At 38.2% G+C, this 22,681-nt stretch overlaps 1 protein-coding gene across 1 annotated transcript in view; it reads left to right on the top strand.

The window, feature by feature from the left end:
* Positions 1–368: 368 nt before the first annotated feature.
* KCNK2 (potassium two pore domain channel subfamily K member 2) overlaps positions 369–22,681 on the top strand; it is a 150,814-nt gene continuing 128,501 nt past the window's right edge. The window contains exon 1 of the mRNA XM_059675622.1: positions 369–467. Coding sequence (XP_059531605.1) covers positions 434–467 — 34 coding nt within the window. The 5' untranslated portion in view covers positions 369–433. The remainder of the gene's footprint in view (positions 468–22,681) is intronic.

Consider the following 22,681-nt stretch of genomic DNA (forward strand, 5'->3'; position numbering starts at 1 on the left):
GGTCTTCGGGCTGCACACAGTACATGGGCACTTCGTGGGTCAGAGTACTGGACCCGCAAGCTAGTGAGAAAAATGACGGAGGCAGTTTTGATCTGCGCATTCCTAAGGAAGAAAGTTCTGTCTTGTAAGTTCCCTGGAATCACTGGGATATAGTTCCTCTTTTCAGTCAGGGAATTTTTCACGAACCCAACTGCAGAAGCAGAGCGTTTGAGTAGCATATTTCACTCGCGCACAGCAGCGTGTGTTCAGTTTTGAGTGTTTTTGGACAGGAAATTGATCTATAGGGTAACACTCACACACAAAAAGGAAACAGTATGGGACGATGGCTTGTTAGTACAAGTGACTCTGTTTTGGAAATTACGACAAGAAACTTTGGAGGAAGGACGGCATTAAAGATCAAAAGCATGATGACTCCTGATGAAAACATCCCCAAATGATGAACCCACGAGCAAAAAGGAACTTCTACTGTGAGTATCTTCGCAATAATCAAGTATTGGGTTTGTTTTCACAGCGTCTGGAGTATGTGGAGTAGATTTCAAAGCAAGCACTTGTCTCAGGGAGTCTTCATTATAGGCAAGTCTATAATTACACTTATTGGGTGGTTCCAACAGAGGGTTAGTTACTGAGATTTTTTCCATTACCTTGCAACTCTGCAAGAAAGTGCATGTAAATGTGGGCACATTTTATACAATAGGCGTGATATATCAACCTTTAATTGTGTGATGTATTACTCTGGCAATGGAAAATTGATCACCATAAGTATCTATAAATTCTATTCCATTTTGATTCTGGACATTTAAACTATGTTTACTTTGGTTTCATATTATGCTTAATCCTATAATCATTTTTTCATATATATATATATATATATATATATATATATATATATATATATATATATATATATATATGGAGAGGGAGAGCAACATTATATATAGACACATTATTTGTAATTTATTTAGAGAGAATATTAACTATTTCCTTGATGAATCTTATTTGTATAGTAGGTTAGAGATGACTTAGAATCTTGGAAGTGGGGAAGAAAAGGTTTGAGAGTTTAAACTAAAACTTGAGAACTAAGACCTTTTTCATTTTTACCTTTCCATGTTTATTTGGTAAGTCATTTTTTTTGAAAATTGCTTAGATGTCTCTATATAAGACTTGTCAGTTCATAGGGATATTGTTGTAGTCTTAGAATGTGAACCAGGCTAATCAACAGCATGACCCTATGCAAATATTAAGTATAGCTAAGTCCCTCTTTAGTGCCTGGCATTCTGAACAGATAGTTTTTGATTGTTGAATATATGCTGGTATTGGGTAACAGGACAAATATCCTGATTGTACAGTAATCATTTCATATCGGGATTTTACTTTGCAAACTTGTCTATGAGTATGAAGGAATTCTGTTTAACACAGAGCTGTGTGATAATGTGTTTACATTATATCAAATTCTAAATGATTTCTATTCTTGGCTGCTTTTCTTTTGAAATAAAAAAAGAAGAGTCTGTTAAACTAATTGTTTATTTGAAGAGATATCATAAAGTTTTGGGAACGATTCAGTATATAAAATATCAGCTTATTTCTATTTAGCACATATTTCCAGGCACTAGTGCGGGACATTGGGACTTGCAATTAGCAATTTTGGAGCCCCCTCTGCTGAGAATTGAGGGGTAAGCCAAGACACTGGCCAAACCCTAAAATGGGGAAGCTCATTTTTTTTAGGTGTCAGAGGCATGAAAATAAACTATGAAGCGTGTGTATAAAGAGATTCTTGGAGGCAGGCCAAGTGTTTCTGGAGGAGAGAAACAGAAAATATGGAGAAAGGTATTGAGTGGGAGAGAGCTGGAGAGGTAAGGTAAATTCACCAGTGATGCCATCTCCATCTTGTATGGTGTCAGATAACACTGTTATCATACTCTAATTTTTTTGCTATAGATATTTGTTAAACTGGACACGTTTTTGTGCTACTACAAGTACAAAACAAGAGTGCTATGCATGTGGTTTTATTTCATCTTATTAGAAGGGTAGTGGGATCTTTTGGGTAGGAACAGATAGAAGCTGTAACTAAGCAACAGTTATCACCAAGGTAAAATACTTTTGGATAATCATATATAACATATGGATAAGCTTAAATGATCCCTTAACAGTTCAGTGTAGTCTCCTACTTAGAGGTATATTTTATAGGTAATTTATCTAGGTAGTTCTAACTAGAATAAGATATTCTACAGGAATCGCTTGTGAGTTCTTTTCAAAATTAGAAGGTCGGTTGATATTGTCTGCATGAACACTTTTTCAAGCTAACATCATCTGGATTTATTATGCAGAACTCTGGGACCTCAATCAAGAAATGATGCAACATCAGCGAAGTCTTAAGGCTTTCTCTTTTTAAGGAAAGGGAAGGCATGTGATTATAATATGAAAGCCAAGTAAGTTATGTATGATAGAATGATTAAGATTTTGAGGATTATCTTCAAAGGAAAAATGTAGGCCTAGACCCCCCACCAGGTTCAGGATGTGGTTACTGATGACAAATGATAGCATGAATTTTTATGACATCTTGTAAATTTTTTTCTAGTTAGCTGTTTGACATTAGCAAGATCTGTCAGAACTGTCCAAAGATTTGTTGTGTCAAGAGTAATGAGCTTCCTGCCACTGGGAGATGAGGAGGTTCATCACAGAGGGAAAAGCAAATACAAGGTGTCCCCAAAACATATATACACAGACTTTCACAGCTGGTAGCTCTTTTTTGAAAACAAAATGTATTTTAATGAACGTTGCCTTTATAATTATTCCAAGTGTATGTATACATTTTGGGGGACACCCTATATTCTGAGTTAAACAAATGTACATTGGAATTCCAGGTCCCCCAATTCTAAAATGTGTGACCTTGAGCAAATTACTTAAACTCCAAGCGTCTGGTTCCTCATATATGAAATGGGGTTAATAATTTTTCTGTCTTAGAATTATTGTAAAAATTAAATTAGATCGTTTATATCAATAGTTTGGCCTGTCGCAAGTGTCCGATACGATGGCTAAACTACATGACCTTTCTAACTTTGTGGTTTTAGTAATTCTAGCTGTTTAAAATAAGCTATACTCTTAGATTGTGCTGGACACTATCCAAAGATGTAACTCAATAGAAATATTTATTCTCCACCTAGTGGGCTCGTAATATAAGAAAATCATAAAACAAAGCTAGTACAAGTGCAGTAGAAGAACATGTAAGGCAATCAGAATGTATGAATTAGAAATAATGAAGTTTCCTTAAAGATATTTTAGATGTGATAGGTGATATCAGTTTTATTGACTGTTCTAAAATCCTCGATGATTAAGGCAGTGGAAATGCTGGAGTGGCTATCACTTATTAATTTCCCCTTTCATTTTGTGTCTAATCATCTTAAGAAACCCTCTGTAATCAGTAAAGTCAGTTTCAGCAGAAATGAATGGCTTTTTGAGAGTTTAAGGACTAAAAATGTTCATCTTCAAAATATTTCCTATGACATCTTTCAATGGTGACTGCAAAAGTCAAAGATTTATGAGGGTGGAGTTTTGATGATTTAGTTTATTGTGTCCATTTGATAGAAGTGCAAAGCACTGGGCAGAACCACCATTCTTATACTACTGCTTAAACTGGCTTCAGCAATGCTTACACATCACAGATAGGAAATAACAATCTAGCTGTTAGACTTACTATATGGAAGGTTGCTATGTCTTAGGGAGAGTGTCAGTAGTGCCTATTGATGGAAATATTTTGCATGTATAGAGTGTCATTTTCTTTTCAAAACATTTCCACATATATTATTTTTTTTCTCACCCTTGAAGTAGAGAGGGATCCTGCATTTACTTCATTTGCTGCAGTATATGAACAACCAACCCAGAGTTTAAGCAGAATTGTCCAAGGAGAAAGTGGATTATGAACTAATGAGGTTTTGATCTAGTATAATTAGTCTAATGGTTTCATGACCATCTTGGATTTTTATCCAGAAATACATGATTCACTCAGTCCTTTAATACTTTAGCAAGAACCTCAAACTCCTACTTTGTATTGTACCATCATCCACAGAGGCCCAACTAATCATACACACACAAAAGATATAGTGCAATGAGCTTCAACCTCAATCAGATGTGCAGGAAAATCTGAGCATTTGGAATTCTCTGTCTTCTCTACGATCAGAATCTCCAAGACACTTCAAGAGAGTAAAGGTGTTTATATTTCCTCATTTAATATTACAAAGGATTCAAGGCTACTATTGTACTCTTGGCTGAAATGACATGGATCTGAACAATTGTATTTTACATATTTCATATTATTTACATACTAGAGGCCCGGTGCATGAAATTCGTGCACTGGAGGCAGAGGGAGTCCCTCAACCCGGCCTGCTCCCTCTCGCAGTCTGGGAGCCCTTGGGGTATGTCTGACTGACAGCTTAGGCCCACTCCCCACAGTCAGACATCCTTAGCACTGCTGTGGAGTGGGAGAAGCTCCCGCCACTGCTGCTGCACTCGCCAGCCATAAGCCTGGCTTCTGGATGAGCAGTGCTCCCCCTGTGGGAGCACACTCACCACCAGGGGCAGCTCCTGCATTGAGCACCTGCCCCCTCGTGGTCAGTGTGCATCATAGTGACCTGTCGTTCTACCATTCGGTCAATTTGCAGATTAACCTTCTATTATATAGGATTTTATATATACACATAATATTCTACACTATTATATTATGTCATATTATATGACAAATTAACCAAGTGACAACATCAGGTAAACTTCTGCTCCATGTCTCTTCAAAGGCTAATAAACTAGATCTTATAAGCATAGATTTTAGGCTCAGGGCATGGCTATGTTTATTGATTTCAGTGTAATAATCAGAAGTCTTTCTTAGTGTGACTGAAGACTTTAGCTAGCAGGAACCACAATTTACAGGTACAAGAGGAAAAGAAAAATGTTTAATAGCAGGGTCCATGTATCTTGCACAAGTTATCCCCTAGGTGACTTTAAAATGAAATATGTAGATTTTTCCCCCATATCAGTAGCTTTATCTGTGCAATTATTTAAAGCTTAGTTCCTAATTTTCTTTTCACTGAAAACCTTAAGATTGGTGTATGTTCTGTATACTACTTTTGGTTGGTGGCATTTCATGAAAAAGTAGGCTTAAAGAGGAAATCATGGAATAGAGGGCTTAGGTGCATTTTGATTTGAATAGAATAAAACTTAGAGAAGATCTTGTTGTTCATGAACATTGCTAAGATTGTATTAGCCTTATTTTTTTCTCCTGTGAGAGAAACAGCTTCTAAGGTTAGGCTGAGTGCAGCTGAGCTAATAGAGCTGTGATTACAGGTCATTAAATAGTATAATGCTGAAGTGTTTTGTTTCCATTATGCTGTTTTTATTCTTTTGGAACTCGAGGTCAGAGGTCAAGATGAATTGAACAGTCACGTGGAAAAGCAACCAGTAACTTTTAATATCTTGAGATTTTAGAGTTATGAGTGGTGTGACCCTTTCAAAGTTCTTGCTTTTTCTTACTTCATATTTTAAAGGTTTATTTTACTTTTGAAAAAGGTATACAGGATTCCCACTCCTTCAGGGTAAGATAGTCTGCTCACAGAACACAATTTTTTGTTATATATATGTACATATATATACATATTTAAAAATTATTTTTAAAATATATAAAGTAAAATTCACTAATTTTTGTATGCTTAGTTCTGTGAATTTCCATAAATGTATATATAGAGTCTTGTAACCACGACCACAATCAACATACAGAACAGCTCCTTCAGACCAAAAATATTCCATCTTGCTTCCTCTTTGTAGTCAAAACCTCCCCCATTCTTAACCCCTTGGACCATTACCTGTTTTCTGTCTCTATAGTTTTGTCTTTTCTTAAAATGTCATATAAGTGAAATTATAATTTGCAACCTTTTGAGTCTGTTTTCTTTCATTTAGTGGAATGCATTTGTGATTCATCCATGATGTCATGTCTATCAGTCATCTATTTCTTTTTATTGCTGGACAGAATTTTACTGTACCAGAGTTTGTTGATTTATTCACCACTGAAGAACATTCAGACTGTTTCTAGTTTGGGGTCATTATGAACAATGATATACTTTAAGCATAATAGACTTGAAACATAGGTTTTTGTGTGGGTGTAAGTTTTCATTTTTGTAGGCTAAATGAATACCTACAAGTAGGATTCCAGATCCTGGGGTAAGTGTACATTTAAATTTATAAGAAACTGTCACAGTTTTCCAGAGTGACTTGACCATTTTGAATTCCCAACAGCCATATATGAGAGTTCTAGTTACTCTGCCTCCTTGTCAGCACTTGGGATTGTTAGATTAAAAAAAATTCTTAGCTATTCTAGTATGTGTGTAAAGATATCTCACTGTTGTTTTAAATGTTATCTTTTCATGTGCTAATTTCAGTGTGAATATCTTATTTGGTGAAATATCTGTTCAAATAATTTGTCAATTTACTGGAAATTTATTTTTGTATTATTGGTGTTAAGAATTCTTTTTAAATTATGGGTATATTGGGTCAGCTTTAGCTCAAGCGGTTATTTCGGCTTCTGCTTGTTGCAGACACATAAATTATGGGTATAAGCCCTTAGTTGAATTTGTGATTTGAAGGTATTTTTACTGTAGTTTTTCTTTCATTTTCTTAACCATCTATTAAATATATATATATATTGATTTCAGCCCAACCGGTTTGGCTCAATGGATAGAGTGTCAGCCTGTGGACTCAAGGGTCCCAGGTTCGATTCTGGTCAGGGGCATGTACCTTGGTTGCGGGCACATCCCCAGTGGGGAGTGTGCAGGAGGCAGCTGATCGATGTTTCTCTCTCATCAATATTTCTAGCTCTCTATCCCTTCTCCCTTCCTCCCTGTAAAAAATCAATAAAATATATTAATAAGTAAATAAATAAATATTGATTTCAGAGAGGAAGGAAGAGAGAAAGAGAGAAACATCAATGATGAGAGAGAATCATTGATTGGCTGCCTCCTGCAAGCTCCCTACTTGGGATCAAGCCTGAAACCTGGGCATGTGCCCTTGACCATAATTGAAGCTGGGGTCCTTCAGTACATAGGCTGACGTTCTATCCACTGAGTCAAACCAGCTAGGGCTTAACCACCTTCTACAGAGAAACAGGTTTTAGTTCTTATAAGGTATAATTGATCTATTTTTTTTTTCTCTTACGGACCAAGTTCTTAGTGTTGTATCTAAAAAATTCTTTTTTTTTTTTTTATGATTTCACATTTGTTTTTTTTGTTTTTTTTTTTATTGCTTAAAGTATTACAAAGGGTATTACATATGTATCCATTTTATCCCCCCGCCCTAGACAGTCCCCTAGCCTCCCCTATCACCCAGTGTCTTATGTCCATTGGTTATGCTTATATGCATGCATACAAGTCCTTTAGTTGATCTCTTACCCCACTACCTCCTGCCCCCCAACCCTCCCCGGCCTTCCCGCTGCAGTTTGACAATCTGTTTGAGGCAGCTCTGCCTTTCTTTTCTCGCCGAAACCGGTTTGGCTCAGTGGATAGAGCGTCGGCCTGCGGACTGAAGGGTCCCGGGTTCGATTCTGGTCAGGGGCATGTACCTGGGTTGCGGGCATGTCCCCAGTGGGGGATGTGCAGGAGGCGGCTGATTGATGTTTCTCTCTCATCGATGTTTCTGACTCTCTATCTCTCTCCCTTCCTCTCTGTAAAAAATCAATAAAATATATTTTTTAAAAAAATTCTTTTCTTAACCCAAACTCATGAGCATTTTCTTTTGTTATTTTTCAGAATATTTATAATTTTATGTTTTACATTTGGGTTCATTATCTACTTTGAGTTAATTTTTTCATAAGGCATGGGTTGAAGTACTTTTTTTGCATATGAATGCCCAATTGTTTCAGCAGCATTTGTTGAAAATTTTATTCATAAAATTGTCTTTGCACTTGTATTCAAAGTAAGTTGACTATATATTTTCAGATCTATTTCTGAATTCTCTATTTTGCCTCATTAATTTATGTGTGTATACTTTCACTAATACCATATTATCTTGATTAGTATAGCTATACAGTAAATCTGACATCAGGTAGTGTGAGTCCTATAAATTTGTTCTTCTCTCTCAGAGTTGTTTTCTATGTCCTTTGCCTTTTCATATAAATAATTTTGAAACAGATTAACAGATTTATACTAAGTATTTCATTTTCTTGAGCTACTATCAATGGTACTTTAAAAATAAATTTTGAATGTTAAATTGCCTTACATTTCCAGGATTAACCTCACTTGGTTGTGAGGGTGGTGTGTGTGTGTTTTGGGGGGTGTGTGTGTGTGTGTGTGTGTGTGTGTGTGTTAGATTAAATCTGCCAATAATTGTTAAGGATTTTTACATATAGGTACATGAGAGGTGTTCTGCGGCAGTTTCCTTCTTTTGTATTGCCTTGCTATTGCTTTTGTGTCAGGATAATGCTGACTTCATAAAATGTCAAAAATTCTCCTTTCTGACTCTCAGAATGTAAAGATGTTAACAAAGTGTTATTTTAATAGAGGGAAATTAGCGATCAGCTTTACCACAATGCTGTTCCATCGGGTGGTAATCGAAAGCATGTGTAATAAATAAAAGCAAGTGGAACATGTAATTCATAAAATTCAGTGAGACTGTCTCAGAAAAATCGTTTAACATGCTAATCTATGTATGATGTGAGTTATGAAATCACAGCCAGCCAGATCACCTCTCATCCCCACCTCCCTGTCATAGGTTATGTTTATATAAGGAGTCCATCTGGTAATTTCCCCACAAACGGCTGAGAGTATGTTTAGTGTTTCCATGCCTATCCTGAGCAGTATAATAGGTATGTTCCACAGAGAGATGGATTTTCCAGAGTTAGGGGAAACCTGTATTTATCTTCCTGTTTTCTTGATGGTACAATTGTAGGTTGCTTTGATGGTATTGTGATGCCAAATATAAGAATATCAGTGTAAGGAAGAGAGTCTAAGCTCTGAGATTAGAGCAAGGAAGACTGCTATGGTGGACGTCAGTCCTTTTAGTTAAGGAACAACGTGAGAAGTCAGTATATCATAATACAATGGCTGTGAAAGTGGACTCAGCAGTTAGATTGCCTGGTTTGAACTTGCCAGCTGGGTTAACTTAGGTAAGTTACTAAACCTCTCATTGTTCATTTAAAAAAGAACTAGTTGAAAGTTTCTTTCCAATTTTCCTCTTATCTCTGTTTTCCCGGGTGTGAATTCTCGTTTTGTTGGGCTCCAAGTCTCTGGGTTGTCTTCTGTATATTGGACTCCTGAATTTTACATTCTGGAATTATTTATTCACTTTACAAGGTTTAACTTCCTGCAATAGTCCTTTGTGTGAACTGGGAGGGGTTTTGTCCAGTCCAGTAGCAGTCAAGTGCAAGGGGCTCATGGTAAGATCGAAAGGGCTAGAGCAATGGACCCAGAGGTGAACTCTCACAATGAATGAACTAGGGCTCCCTTGCAGAATGGGATGACTCCTAAGTTCACCCTTGGACACACTTCTTTAAAAAACAAAGCACTCAGTGCTTTGTGAAATTTCTAAAAATTGCTTGGGAAAATTTCTAAAAATTGATGAGGAGATGAACCGGGACCATCTTATCATATCACGTAGTGAAGAAGCGCTTCAGGCTAATAAGGCTATGTTATTGGTTCATCAAATTTAAAAGGGTACTATTAGATAAAATTGGGAAAATTTGAGTGGGATAATAATTGCAATAAACTGAAATTCTCCAAATGTTTCAATCCATGAATTCATAATGATAAGAAATAAGGTAACTGGAGATTCATGGAAAGCCTCTTTATGAAACTGAGGGATAAGTAGGAAAGAGCTGGTGCAGACAACGGGGAGAGTGTAGGTGCACAGCCAGGGGATGGAAGAACTCAGTCTTGTGTGGCTCGAAGACAGTGGGCGGAAGGGAGAGAGGTCAAAATGAGGTAGGGAAAATATTCAGGACTATGTGGCCATGCTAAGGACTTGATCTTTTATTCTAAGTGCAATAGAAACTTTTTGAAAAGTTTTATGCAAGGAAGGGATGCGATCACATTTGCAGTTTTAAGACCACTCTGGTTGCTGTATGGCCAATGGATTGGAGGAGTCAAGAGCAAAAGCAGAGAGACATAGAGATAGAAATAGATTTAGAGATAGAGATGGGGATAAGAGATGAGAGATGAGAAATTCGAGGGAGAATGTGAGCTCGAGTTAGAGAGAGAGTTAGGGGCCACTGCAAGCGAGAGATGAAACTGGCCAGGTCTGAGAAGCACTTGTGGAATTCCATTCTCTTTCAACATGAAAAAAGCAATCTAAGAAAGACCTATTGCTCTCTGGAGTATAATCTTCTATGTCCTAAGTATCTGATAAAAACAAGCCCTTTTATCTTTATTCTGCTATTATAAAAAAAACTGGATGTAGTGGGAGGATTTTGTTGAACAGGAGTCATCATAGACACATCGACTGGTTGCTTCCCATTTGCACCCCTTGGGTGTCAGGATGGCCGAGTGGTCTAAGGCACCAGACTCAAGGGACTCCCTTCCCCATTTGCACCCCAACCGGGGCTGGGGATTGAGCCTGCAACCAAGTACACACCCTTGACGAATCAGCGACCCTTTGGTCCTGGGGCCACTGCTGTAACCACTGAGCTAAACTGGCCAGGCTGTGAGGACATCCTTTAAGGATGGTTTTGTGCTGTGAACACCATTAATAACGTTTGGGATCAAATTTATTGGATAAGTGTATCTAGCTTTGAAATATTAATCATGAAAGATAAAGCCTGACTACAAAGGCTTTTAGCTCTCTTTCTTGAATAGCTTGTAAATTGGCTAAAACCTAGTGACAACACTTACTTTCGTGTGGGGTTCATATACCATCTCAGAAGCCAACTTCAAACAGGGGATTCCAAAAATATTTTCAATATTAGTACCCTAAGACTTTAGTGGCTTTCCAGTGTGATTAATCCAAGATGTACTCATTTGGATGTGTGAATTCCAGAAAGTTTGCTTTCTACTTTATTCTGTGTTTCTACCATATTCACTCAAAGAAATAACTGGGATTAAAGAATCCTCAAATAAAATGTCATACATGGGACATCACCTCTTAATTTCATTTTATAAGTCTCCTGATCTGCCTAACTCTAATATTCCATAAGCAAACACGTTTTGATAGTGATGAAAAGATTTGACTTAATCATTTCAATAACTTTAAATGATATAATTTTTTAAAATCACAGAATGTATGTTTTCATTGATAGGTGATAGTTGGTTATTGGCTATTAAGAACATATTTTTAAATTTACAGAAATTGTCACCTATCTTTGGACAGTGAAAAAGTTATGCTTGAGATAGGCATGTGATGTGCTTATGATTCTTAGTCTATAAACCTGAATGTTTAAGAAATATAATTTGATTTTTCTAGTAAGCAAACTTGACTTTTGTTTCAGGTTTCCTATTTTACCAGATAGAAGTTTAATCATGATCAATTTGGGGTTTTTTTTGTTTTGTTTGTTTGTTTGTTTTTTCATTGTTAAGGGTCTTCAGTCAATTCAGTGTTTTCCCAAATCCCGGGTTTGCTTCTAGGTTCCAGAGCTTTCTGTGGTTCATGTCCTTGTCATGGATCTTTTGACATCTGCTTTGGTAGCATTTGCTGTGTCATCGCTGATCACTGAGTCCTCACAGGTTGTATCTTCCTTGTCCTAAGCATCAAGTCTGCTTAGCAGTTTCTGAGCCCCTCTCAGGAGACACCAGCAATGTGTGGCTGTTCCCTTGTGCATTCTGGGTCCAAAGGGGATTCTCTGATACCGTTTGGTCCCCTTTTGGCCGGATACCGTACGCAGTCATTGCTTCTCAAACACCCCCGTGCTGAGCGGGGCACAGTGCGTTTTAAGGAAATGTGCTGCCTTACTGGGGTCTTCTGAAGCAGGTTTCAGCTCCCAGGCTTTGCTGGAATCCCAAACCTGCTAGGGGAGATGCATCCTCCCCCTGCTAGCCCTGGCCTAGGCTCAGGCAGGGTACAGGCCCCTTCCCAAGATTTAGGAGCGTCTATCTGTCTTCCTCTCTCTGATTTTTCTCTCCTTTTCCAGCCCAGGTAACCTTTATGTTCTCTAAAACAGAAAAGAAAGAACCTTGGATTGTATACATTACTGTTTTTCCAGCGTGATGTTTACATAAGGACTTTGGTTTTTGAAACTCCAAAATCAGTGATTTACTTCTTCGTCCTTCTCTCCTTCCCGGAGCCCGGGAGTCTGGAAGTGGCTTTATCAATGGGGTCGAGTCCCATGAACACACAAGAATCCCTAGGAAGGAAGAGAATGAGCTCAGTTATACAATATTCACGTGTGAATAGTATGGTTGTTTACACACGGCTTCCCACAGCCTACAGATTGTTAAACTGAAGGGAGTGAGCCTTCCCTTTTAATGGAGCTATTGCTACTGTGAAATAGCTGCGTATATTCCTTTCAAACGATCCATCTTGCATTATATGAACTTGCTCTAAGGCTCAGTTTGTATTTTTGTTGTTGTCTTTTTTTCCACGTATTCTTTGGAACTACATGGGCTCTTTGGACTCCAGCCAGCCCTCTATTATAAGACATCTTTCTATGTCCCCTATTTGACAAAGAGAATCCCTGCTGTGTTAGCTGGTGTGCATAGCTGAACAAGTCAGTTCACTGACCCTTTAATGAATCACCTTTTAATATCTGTCCCCTGGCCATAAATATGTCACTTTAATATTATTTCAGGGTTTGAATTCAGTTACAGGGAAGCATTTTGAGAATGGAGCGACGACAATAATTTAGGTTAAGTGACTCCACAGCAGTTACAGTCAATAGTTGAGGCCCTAGTCAGTGAGCCTGGCCATGTTACAGAGTTGGCATCTAAGGGTATGCAATGCAGCGAAAGTCCATCAAGCAGCCAATGTATTTTAATAAGCACCAAATTCCTAGATTTGTTTCAACATCTGTTTTACTAATGGGAGTGGTTTAAAGCAATCATAACTCTAACAAATAGTTTTTAGTTTGCAAGACCTTGTTTTCTAGGTGAGAGAGTTTAGGTGACAGAAGTTGCTGATGTGATGCTTGTTCCCAGAGAGCTGACTCTAAATTTTATACGACGTCCTGTTTTACTTGTTTGGCTTTGTCTCCCATCCACTACACCCACTCCTGCTGCCTTGGATGTTCTTGTTAGGACACAGGTGAGAGGAAGGGCCAGCTGCATATCAGCTCTGGGGAGTTTCTTATTCAGCTGCCCAGAGTGGGCAGGAGAAACGGAATGTGCCCCCTTGTGGATGGGGGCGTTTATTTAGCTTCTGGCAAAGTAGTGATGGCATGAGCTTCCTAAGGCAGGTAGGTATAGGGACCTGATGGGGAGAGTGCTTCTGCAGACACATTCCCACCCTGACACCTGAGGGGTCCTCTGGATCAGAGGACAAGCCACACAGACTAAAGCAATCTCTGGAAGGGGCCAGCGTTTGCCAGCGGGAGCCAAGGTTTGGGCCGTGTCAGGTGTCTGCACGGCACTCCCGTCAGCTTCTCGGCGTTAGTTCACAGTGTTAAGAGGCCCATTGTCACAGGTGCCCAGTCCACTTGCTCAAAGAACAATGCGCTTCTAATCCTGGCATTGAAGGCCATGTACACCTAGGCCACTTGAGGCTTATGAACACTGCTTTCATACAGAAATGCTTGTGCCAGCCCGGGCACCCAAAACAAAAGATGTCTAGAAGATGGCTTGTGGTTTTCTGCCCTCAGCTTCCCCCATGGTATTCTTCTGACTTCTCAAAATCTTACCTATGCACCTTCTTCATAAAGCTTTTCACGCCTGAAATTCCCACTGAACAAATGTTACTGAAATATCAAAGAGTCCTAAATGAGAAAAAATATCTCCGTGATTCATAAATTTTTATACCACTTAAGAGACTCAGACCAATTGTGATACATACATATCACAATCGTCTCACTGTTGTCTTTATATCCATTCTCACCTACCAGAAATAATAAATTTGCCGGCAGACTGGACTTCTACATCTTTCTTCTGGCCCAAACAAATACATATATACCTCTAGGAGTTTCTTTTTTTACTGAAATAAAATCATATTATACCCTTTACATTGCAAGTGTGTATTTGGCTTAATGATACATCCTGGACGTGCTAGTAAACTGGTTAGGAGCCAGTGTGTCTAGTGGTGCAGAGCAAGGCTTCGGGGTTTAACTGCCCGAGTTCAGATCCAAGTCCTGGAGCTAAACAGCCCTGTAAATTCAGGAAAGTAATTCAACCTCTTAGTTTTCTCATTTGTTAAATGAGGATAATGATAGTTTGAATCTCATGGGGTTGTTGTGAAGGTTAAATAAGTTCGTATGTAGAAGGTGTATAGAAAAGCACACTCAATACATGCAGCTATATATTGCTGGTACAGGCTAGAAAAATATGCAAATACACAGAAGCGAATCAATTTATGTAAATGAGGTGACCATAGGTTTTCATTTCAGAATAATATTTCTGTTTTTGATTGTTCTTTTGGTCCCTCTGCTTTTTCCCTTCTTCCCATATTTGCTGCTTCTACTCCAAACACTTGAAGCAGCATAACATTAGCAAGTCCCTAGCCGGCTTGCCTCACTGGATAGAGTGTCAGCCTTCAGACCAAAGGGTCCTGGGTTCGATTTCAGTCAAGGGCATGTACCTTGGTTGCACGCTTCTCCCCGGCCTGGGTCCTGGTTGGGGCTCATGCAAGAGGCAACCAATCAATGTGTTTCTCTCACATCAATATTTCTCTCTGTCTTTCCCTCTCTCTTCTACTCTCCCTAAAAATCAATGGAAAAATATCCTTGGGTGAGCATTAACAACAACAACAAAAAAAAATAAAAGCCTAATTTTACTTGGTTTATTGAATCAGATTCTAATATCTGTTGCCCTTTGATTTCAATCCCTTCAATTTGATAAGCATTACCAAGTACCAGTTATGGCCCAGGAGCAGGGACAATGAAGATCACGGCTTTGCGTATGTGCCAGCAAAGCCAAGGAGGCCATTTACCCGATGTGCTATTCCATACATAACCCTATACTATATACTTTATGAATCAATAAAAAATTTACAATTTTTAATTATAAACCTGTGTTTTCTATCAAAATTACTTCTTGCGTGAATTTTGGGACACCCTGTATGTATTATTCTGTAATGTCCCTGATGATTATCAAACCAAATCTCACATGCAAGCACATACATATAATACACACATGTGCACATATATACACACATAAGCCATTTTCATTGTTTGCTCTACAACAGTGAGACTATATACTATACACATATTTTGGGAGAGGGGCATCTTACTTTTCTCACTTGTTGCTTTTGGAAATCCCTCAGCTTAGCAGATATAAACAATTTTTTTTTCATGGATTATTCTCTGAATTATCTGAAGAATAATATTGTGTTCTGTAGATTAATATAATGTTTTTATGTGTGTATACATTTTTGTCAACTTGGATGCTGCAATAAACATCTGGGCTCACATATTTTTATTTACTGATGGTTGTATTTCTATGGGATATGTACTCAGGGGGGAGATTGCTTGGTCAAAAGGTTTATGTATTTTTAATCTTAATAAATGTTGCCAGATTGCTTTCCAGAGGAGTTGTATCCATTTACATTTCCATCAGCAATGTAGAAAATACTTTTCCACATATCCCCACTGACAGTATGACCACTATTTAAAATTATTGCCAGTCTGATAGGTTTAAGATGGTTTATTGTTAACAGTTTCCATTTCCCCATTAGTGAATTTAAAAAAATATATTTGTTGGCCTTTTGCAGCTGTTCATCTATGAATTGCCTATTTATATCTGTTGCTCATTTTTCTCTTAGGCTACTGTCTGTTTCTTGTCAATTTTTAAAGCTTTCTTCAGATAATTATAGCTTTTAAACCCTTACCTGTCATTTGTAATACAAACATGTTTTTTAAATCTATTATTTGCTTACTGCCTTTATTTATAGTGTCATCTACCACAAAGTATTTCTTTATTAGCTTCTGTCCAGGTCTTCCCTAGAAGTCCTAATAAAACATTGAATAATATTTATATATAATACTTTACCTATCTTTTGTATATGATATGAGGTAGGATTATTATTTTAATTTTTTAAGGATAAATATTCAGTTTGGGGAGTAATTTTGTGAATATTTTTTCTCCCCCAAATTAAATTATACCCTGGTCAAAGATTAATAAGATTAAGATTCATAAATTGTCCAGCTGCCATGGCTCAGTGGTTGAGCATCGACCTATGAGCCAGGAGGTCAAGGGTTCTATTCCCGGTCAGGGCACATGTCCGTGTTGCGGGCTTGATCCCCAGTAGGGGGCAAGCAGGAGGCAGCCGATCAATGATTCTATCTCATCATTGAGGTTTCTATCTCTCTCTCCCTCTCCCTTCCTGTCTGAAATCCATAAAACAATAAACAAAAATGATTAAAATTAAAAAATTCATAAATCACATAGGTTCTGTGCCTTTCTTATTCAACTCAGTTTATATTGTTATTTTAAAAGGAATGTTTGCTCCTCTTTTTTTAAATCTAAAAGTACATGTTACTAGAGTAGAGAAAGTATATTGATTTTAGTCTGCTTTCCTGGTATCCAGCCATTCCATAAATTCTTTTATCAATACTCATAGTTTTTCTCTTTTTAAGTTCTCTAGGGCTTTAAGTACACAATCATATAATCAATAAAATAAAGATAGTTTTATCTCTTCACTTTTAATATTTATACCTAATACTTAATTTTCTTATCTCATGTTTTCACTAGACTTTCCAAACTAATATTGAATATAGTGATAACAAGAACTCTGCTTACTTCCTGAGTTTTATTCGTCTCTTTTTATTTATTTTGAAATTGAGACTACTTCTGACTTTTAGCTTTAGTAAATATTTCAATGGTTACCTTTTCCTATCACACTTAAAGATTTTTATTGAGATTCGCTGGTAATATTGTCAAATGTCATTTCAATATCTATTAATGTGGTCATACGAGTTGTTTTCCCTCAACTTGCTGAAACACTAAATTATGATGATACATTTTCTAATTCAAACCTCTCTTTGCATATCTAGAATAAGCCCTACTTAGTCAGTTTGGGACTTTTGTTGATATGTAGTTGGATTCTATTTGTTAATATTTTAGTTAGAATTTTTGCATTGACTTTCCTGAGTCAGGTTGATCTATTTCAATCAATATTTGATATTTAATTTGTAGTTGCTTTATATAAAATTGGGGAATTTTCCATATTTCCTGTGGTCTGAAATAGTATATATTATAGTCTTTTATATTCTTTAAAGGTCTGCTAGACTTCAAAGGTCTGCTATGAAAATATCTGATGGATCTTACTTGCCTTGTGTTCACTTCTATATAAATTGTCCAATAAAAGTTTTTTTTAGTGTCACTACTCATTTACTCATTCTACGCCCCTCCCCCCCGCCCTCCCCCCACCACCTGCCCCCCGACCCCCCCCCCCCCGCCGAGCATATTTTGCTTGCTGGTACCAACTGTTGCTGGTCCCTCAGGAGACAATGGTTACTTAAGAGTTGATGGTAAACAGAGCTGATGTGTGTTTCATTTCAGTGTCCAAACTGTATTCTTTTTAAAAAAATATATCTTTTTATTGATTTCAGAGAGGAAGGGGGAGGGAGAGAGAGAAACATCAATGATGAGAGAGAATCATTGATTGGCTGCCTCCTGCATGCCCCCACCCCCCTGCCAGGGGGATTGAGCCCACAACCTGGTCATGTGCTCCTGACTGGAATGGGATGAGGGACCCTTCAGTCCGCAGGCCGATGCGCTATCCACTGAGCCATACCAGCTAGGCCAAATTTTATTCTTTAAATTTAAATTTGTGAACATTGTCTAGAAGGCTCTGTTTAAAGATTCTCCCATTTTTGTACTATAACGAGCTTTAGAATCATTTCTTATTTTCTACCTCCATATATTTGATCCATCCCCAAAGTGACAGAGAAACTGAATCAGTTGATTGTCCTCCTGAAATAAGAAGCTTTTTCCTTTGTTTCTCAGTAAGTTTTAAAGAAATGTTTGTTATTTACAATATCTAATCAAGAGGCATGGTTATCTGACAGTCACTCTCAGTTTGACCCTTTATCACTGAAAATTCTGAAAAGTATTTAATTCCAAGCCCTTCTGCTTTTTGATGCCACTTTGCTTCTCTCTCTCTTCTATTGTAAGGCCATTTACATGAAAATGGCATCTTAAGATGGCTTATCAATATGTTATGATTATTTTCACCTGCAGCAGAGAATACTTTCACATCTTTGATTGTTGCCATGGAAACAATTATGCCATCAAAGAAAAGAAATAATATTTCAGCTAGGGTAGAAATTAGGTTGAACAGATAATGTAGAAGAAATGAAAAGGTGCCTACTATTTGTTCCTGGAGGAAAACCAGACATAAATTAGTAATTAGTCATTTTGTTTTAAGACTATCTATAAGCCTTTTGTGTGAGTTTTGCCCAAACAATAAAGCTAAAAATAGTGTCATGCTCTGTTTTTAAATTTATCCACTGCATTGGGTCACACACAATTACTCTGATCTGAATATACTCCTGTTTTAACAAGCTAACCCATAACTTAGACTATGATTCTTCCAGCAAGGTGGGGACAATTTCATGTGCTCATAAAACTCGAAAACAAAATTAATCTTGAAAGATGAAGGGTAGCTTGGTCAGCCATTTGTCACAGGAGCTACTGAATTATATACTAATTTTCTTGGAGTCTCCATTTGGGATACTCTTTTCTAGTTTTCTAATAAAATCCATCCATGGTTATGTTTCTATTATCATCCAAACTAGAAATAATTTTCAAATAAGCATTGGATATTGCAGAAAAGTAAATTTATACTTTAAATTGTAAAGTATGCCCTGACTGGGGATCAACCACTGAGCAACACTGGCCAGGCTACTTCAAGATATTTTAGAAATTATTGTCAGAAACCACACACAATTCTATTTAATGGACTGTTCTGGAACTTTTCTCTTTAAGTTCTCTTTCCACAAGTGCTTTTCTCTTTTTAGGCTATAAATAGTTTAGTACTTGGATTATTACCATCACATACAATTTGCTTTCTAATAATTTGTTATTTATACTCTGGAGAGCTCATCTGCTCTAAGGTTCCTGAGATGGGAGTGTTTTGGACGGAGGAAGAATGAATGAAGGCTCTTTCTATCATTGTCTGTTGCCTCCGAGGAAAACTGATTTTCTGCAGCACATTGCCGTTAACCAGGGACTGAGCAATCCGGCTGAGTCATTTTGCACAACATTATGGAATGTCATTCCTTGGCGAAACCATGGTGTGACAGAAGGAGCTCTGAGTTGAGTGTTTAATAAGTCCAGTTCCTCTGCGAAGGACTTTACAGTAGATGACAGTAATATGATGCTTCTGAGCCAAATAGTCTGGGGTTGAATCTACACTCCTCACTTACTCTGATTATTATGGAATGCTGGCCAAGCTAATTAACCTAGCGCTGCCTCTCGCTCTTCTCTGGTAGAAAAACAGCACTCTTTCACCTTACCGGCTTGTGGCAAGGCACACAATCAATACTCCATAATATTTGCAATTACCTTTACTTCTTAAAATAAACCTATAAAGAAAGTACTATTATTACTTACAGATGACCAAGCAGATGCTTAAGTTATATAGCTTGTCCAGGTTTCTACGGAAAGATTGGAATATAAACCTAGGTTCTGTTAGACTTGGAAGATATTATACTTTCTTATTCTACCAGATGTGGCTCTGCTTCTAGGCAGAATGTGATACTGGCAAAGACAGTTAACCCTCCCGGGCCTCCACGTACACAACTGTCTGACTAAGGGGGATCCTGGGCTTAATATAAACAAAAGATCAACCCACTTAGTGGAAGTCTCTGCTAATGAAGGGGGGAGTCACCGTCACTAGAAGTGAACTGGCGTGACGATAGGAAGCCATTTGGCGTTTTAGACACAGCGTGGTTATTGCTAGCTGTGAGGTCTTGGGCAAATCAGTGTTCTCGTGTCTAATTGGGATTCAGCCAGCTATCAATTTTCAGTGGCTGCCAGCACTATACCAGGTAAGAATAATATCCACAGATATGCCAACCCCTGAAGGCCATTGGAGGATCGAATAAAACATTTGATCCGAAACTGCTGATTGCACAGGTTCTGTGCTCTGCGGACAAGAGAGGACTGTCTTCTGGGTGGACAGCTCTGCCATCCCTCCTGACTCAGAGCTGGCCAAGCAGTCGGGTCTGAACAAGGCTTGGACCTCTGATTCCAGGCTTGTCTTCTTGTTTTTTGGTTTTTAATGGATTTTAGAGAGAGAGGAAAGGAGAAGGAGAGAGAGAAACATTGATGTATGAAAGAAACGTTGATTGGCTGCCCCCCACATACCCGACTGGGAATGTAACCCGCAACCTGGGTATGTGTCCTGACTGGGAATCAAACTGGGGACCTTTTCTTGGTGCCGGGGATGGAGTTCAGCCAACTGAGTGACACTGGCCAGGGCTTGTCTTTCTGTATTTTTGCATTTGTATGTTTCACACCTTCCTTCCTCATCTGCCATCTCATTTCTAGTGGAACTAAGAAAACTATTAGATGTTCAGCATCAGCGGTCAGTGTTCCAGGAACCAAATATTCAGAGGATTATGCCACTTTCCATTTTGCTATCTTGTTACATTTTTGGAGCTTAAAGTAAGTGACTCTGCCACTTCTTAGGGATTTACTTTGAGTAACTCATTTTCCTCACTAAACCTCAGTTTTCTTATCTGTAAACTGAAAATAAAATAAAAAAAAAACACTTCCAAAAGTTAAATATGATAGTATAATTTATATGATAATACATATAAAGAGCTTAACAGAGTGTCTGGCTCATATTATGTGCTAACTGGTAGCCGGTGAGAAGAGCTCAGAGAATATGAAATGAAATGAAACTTAAATGTATAATTTTGTTTATAACTCTGATCCAAGGTGATGGGAAAGACCAACTTTTTTTTTCCCTTTGCCTAAAATGGGATTTGGATGTTTTCTGTGGTTCATGTTGTTTCCATGTACCATTAAAATGGACATAAGAAAATTACACATAGTCAAACTTTGATATTATTTTGCTGAAAATGTTGAGTTGTAAACAGATATTTCCACTCAAAACTGTGCGCTGAATTCTTTAAAACTAAAGAATGTGCCATTGATGATTTTCAGATAAATCACGGAGTTCACAAGTCTATTCTGAGGCATGTAACTTAATCAGCAAGGGGCACAGCCTGTTAAACATGGTTTTGTCTACAATATCAGGTTTGAGGCTTTCCAAGAGCATACTAAGAGAATGGTCTTATTTTCTGTGGGAGATCACAGCTTCACAAACAATATTTATGAAGACATTCCTAGGGAGGACATAAAGACAAAGGAATAAGTACTGAAGAAATCATTTAATTACACTGCGGGCATGGCTGATCCAAAGAGGGTGTTCTATTGGAGGTGGTGGTTCAGGAAACAATGGATAGGAAAACAAACTTGAGAAGGTTCCTATAGGAGCTATAATTTTATAAGATGGGTCAGGAATGGAGTCAAAAGAGCCTGATAATTTTTTTTAACACAAAGAAGAGCACATTCTTATCCAAAATATAACCATGAGAAAGGACATCAGCAGAAATAGAATAGATAGACCAAGGGAGCTAATTCGCCTAAAAATCATAGCAGGAGGGTAGAAAGTAAAAACGCCTTATGTTTACATTAAACTTTAAAGTATCTTTTTTTTATTCTTTATTATTGAAAGTACTAGTGGCCCAGTGCATGAAATTCATGCATGGTGGGGGGGGGGGTTGTACCTCAGCCTGGCCTGCACCCTCTCCAATCTGGGACCCCTTGGGGGATGTTCAACTGCTGATTTAGGCCAGATCCCTGTGGGTGGGATCGGGCCTAAACCAGCAGCGGGACATCCCTCTCGCAATCTGGAACCACTGGCTCCTAACCGCTCACCTGCCTGCCTGCCTGATCGACCCTAACCACTCTGCCTGCTGGCCTGCTCATCCCCAACTGCCACCCTCCCCACCCCCCACCGGCCTGATCACCTGCAACTGCCCTCCCCTCCTGGCCTGATCACCCCTAACTGCCTCTGCTTCAGCCCCGCCACCATGGCTTTGTCTGGAAGGTCTCCCGGTCTAATTAGCATATTACCCTTTTATTAGTATAGATTACATGTGTTGCTTCCCCCCCCCCTTCCATTTACCCCTTCTAGCCTCTCCCCACCCTTCCTATTGCCCTAGTCCTTCACCACATTATTGTCTGTGTCTGTCAATGGCACTGTTGCTTGACAATTGCCCAAGATGCTAAACTTAGAGTCAACTTTTACTTCTTTTCTTTTATCAAATCCTCTTGGGTTGGTTTTACTCTATTCTCTCATGGACTCGTGACTGGTCCTACCATTTCCTATTTGGACTCATCTTTGGAAAAATTATTTCCCAAAACAAATATCCTTTTTTCACCTCATTTACTTTTTTCTAAATTTATAATGACTCCACTTAACCAATGGACAAAATACAAACTTCTCTTTCCATTCCAGGCTTTCTCCTTGAATCTAATCTAATCTCTTACTATATAATCTATGTTTACTAAGCACCCAGCATGTATCACATACTCTCCTGGGTACCCACGAACATATGGCAAAC

This window comes from Myotis daubentonii, chromosome 18, assembly GCF_963259705.1.
Source record: "Myotis daubentonii chromosome 18, mMyoDau2.1, whole genome shotgun sequence".
NCBI lineage: Eukaryota > Metazoa > Chordata > Mammalia > Chiroptera > Vespertilionidae > Myotis > Myotis daubentonii.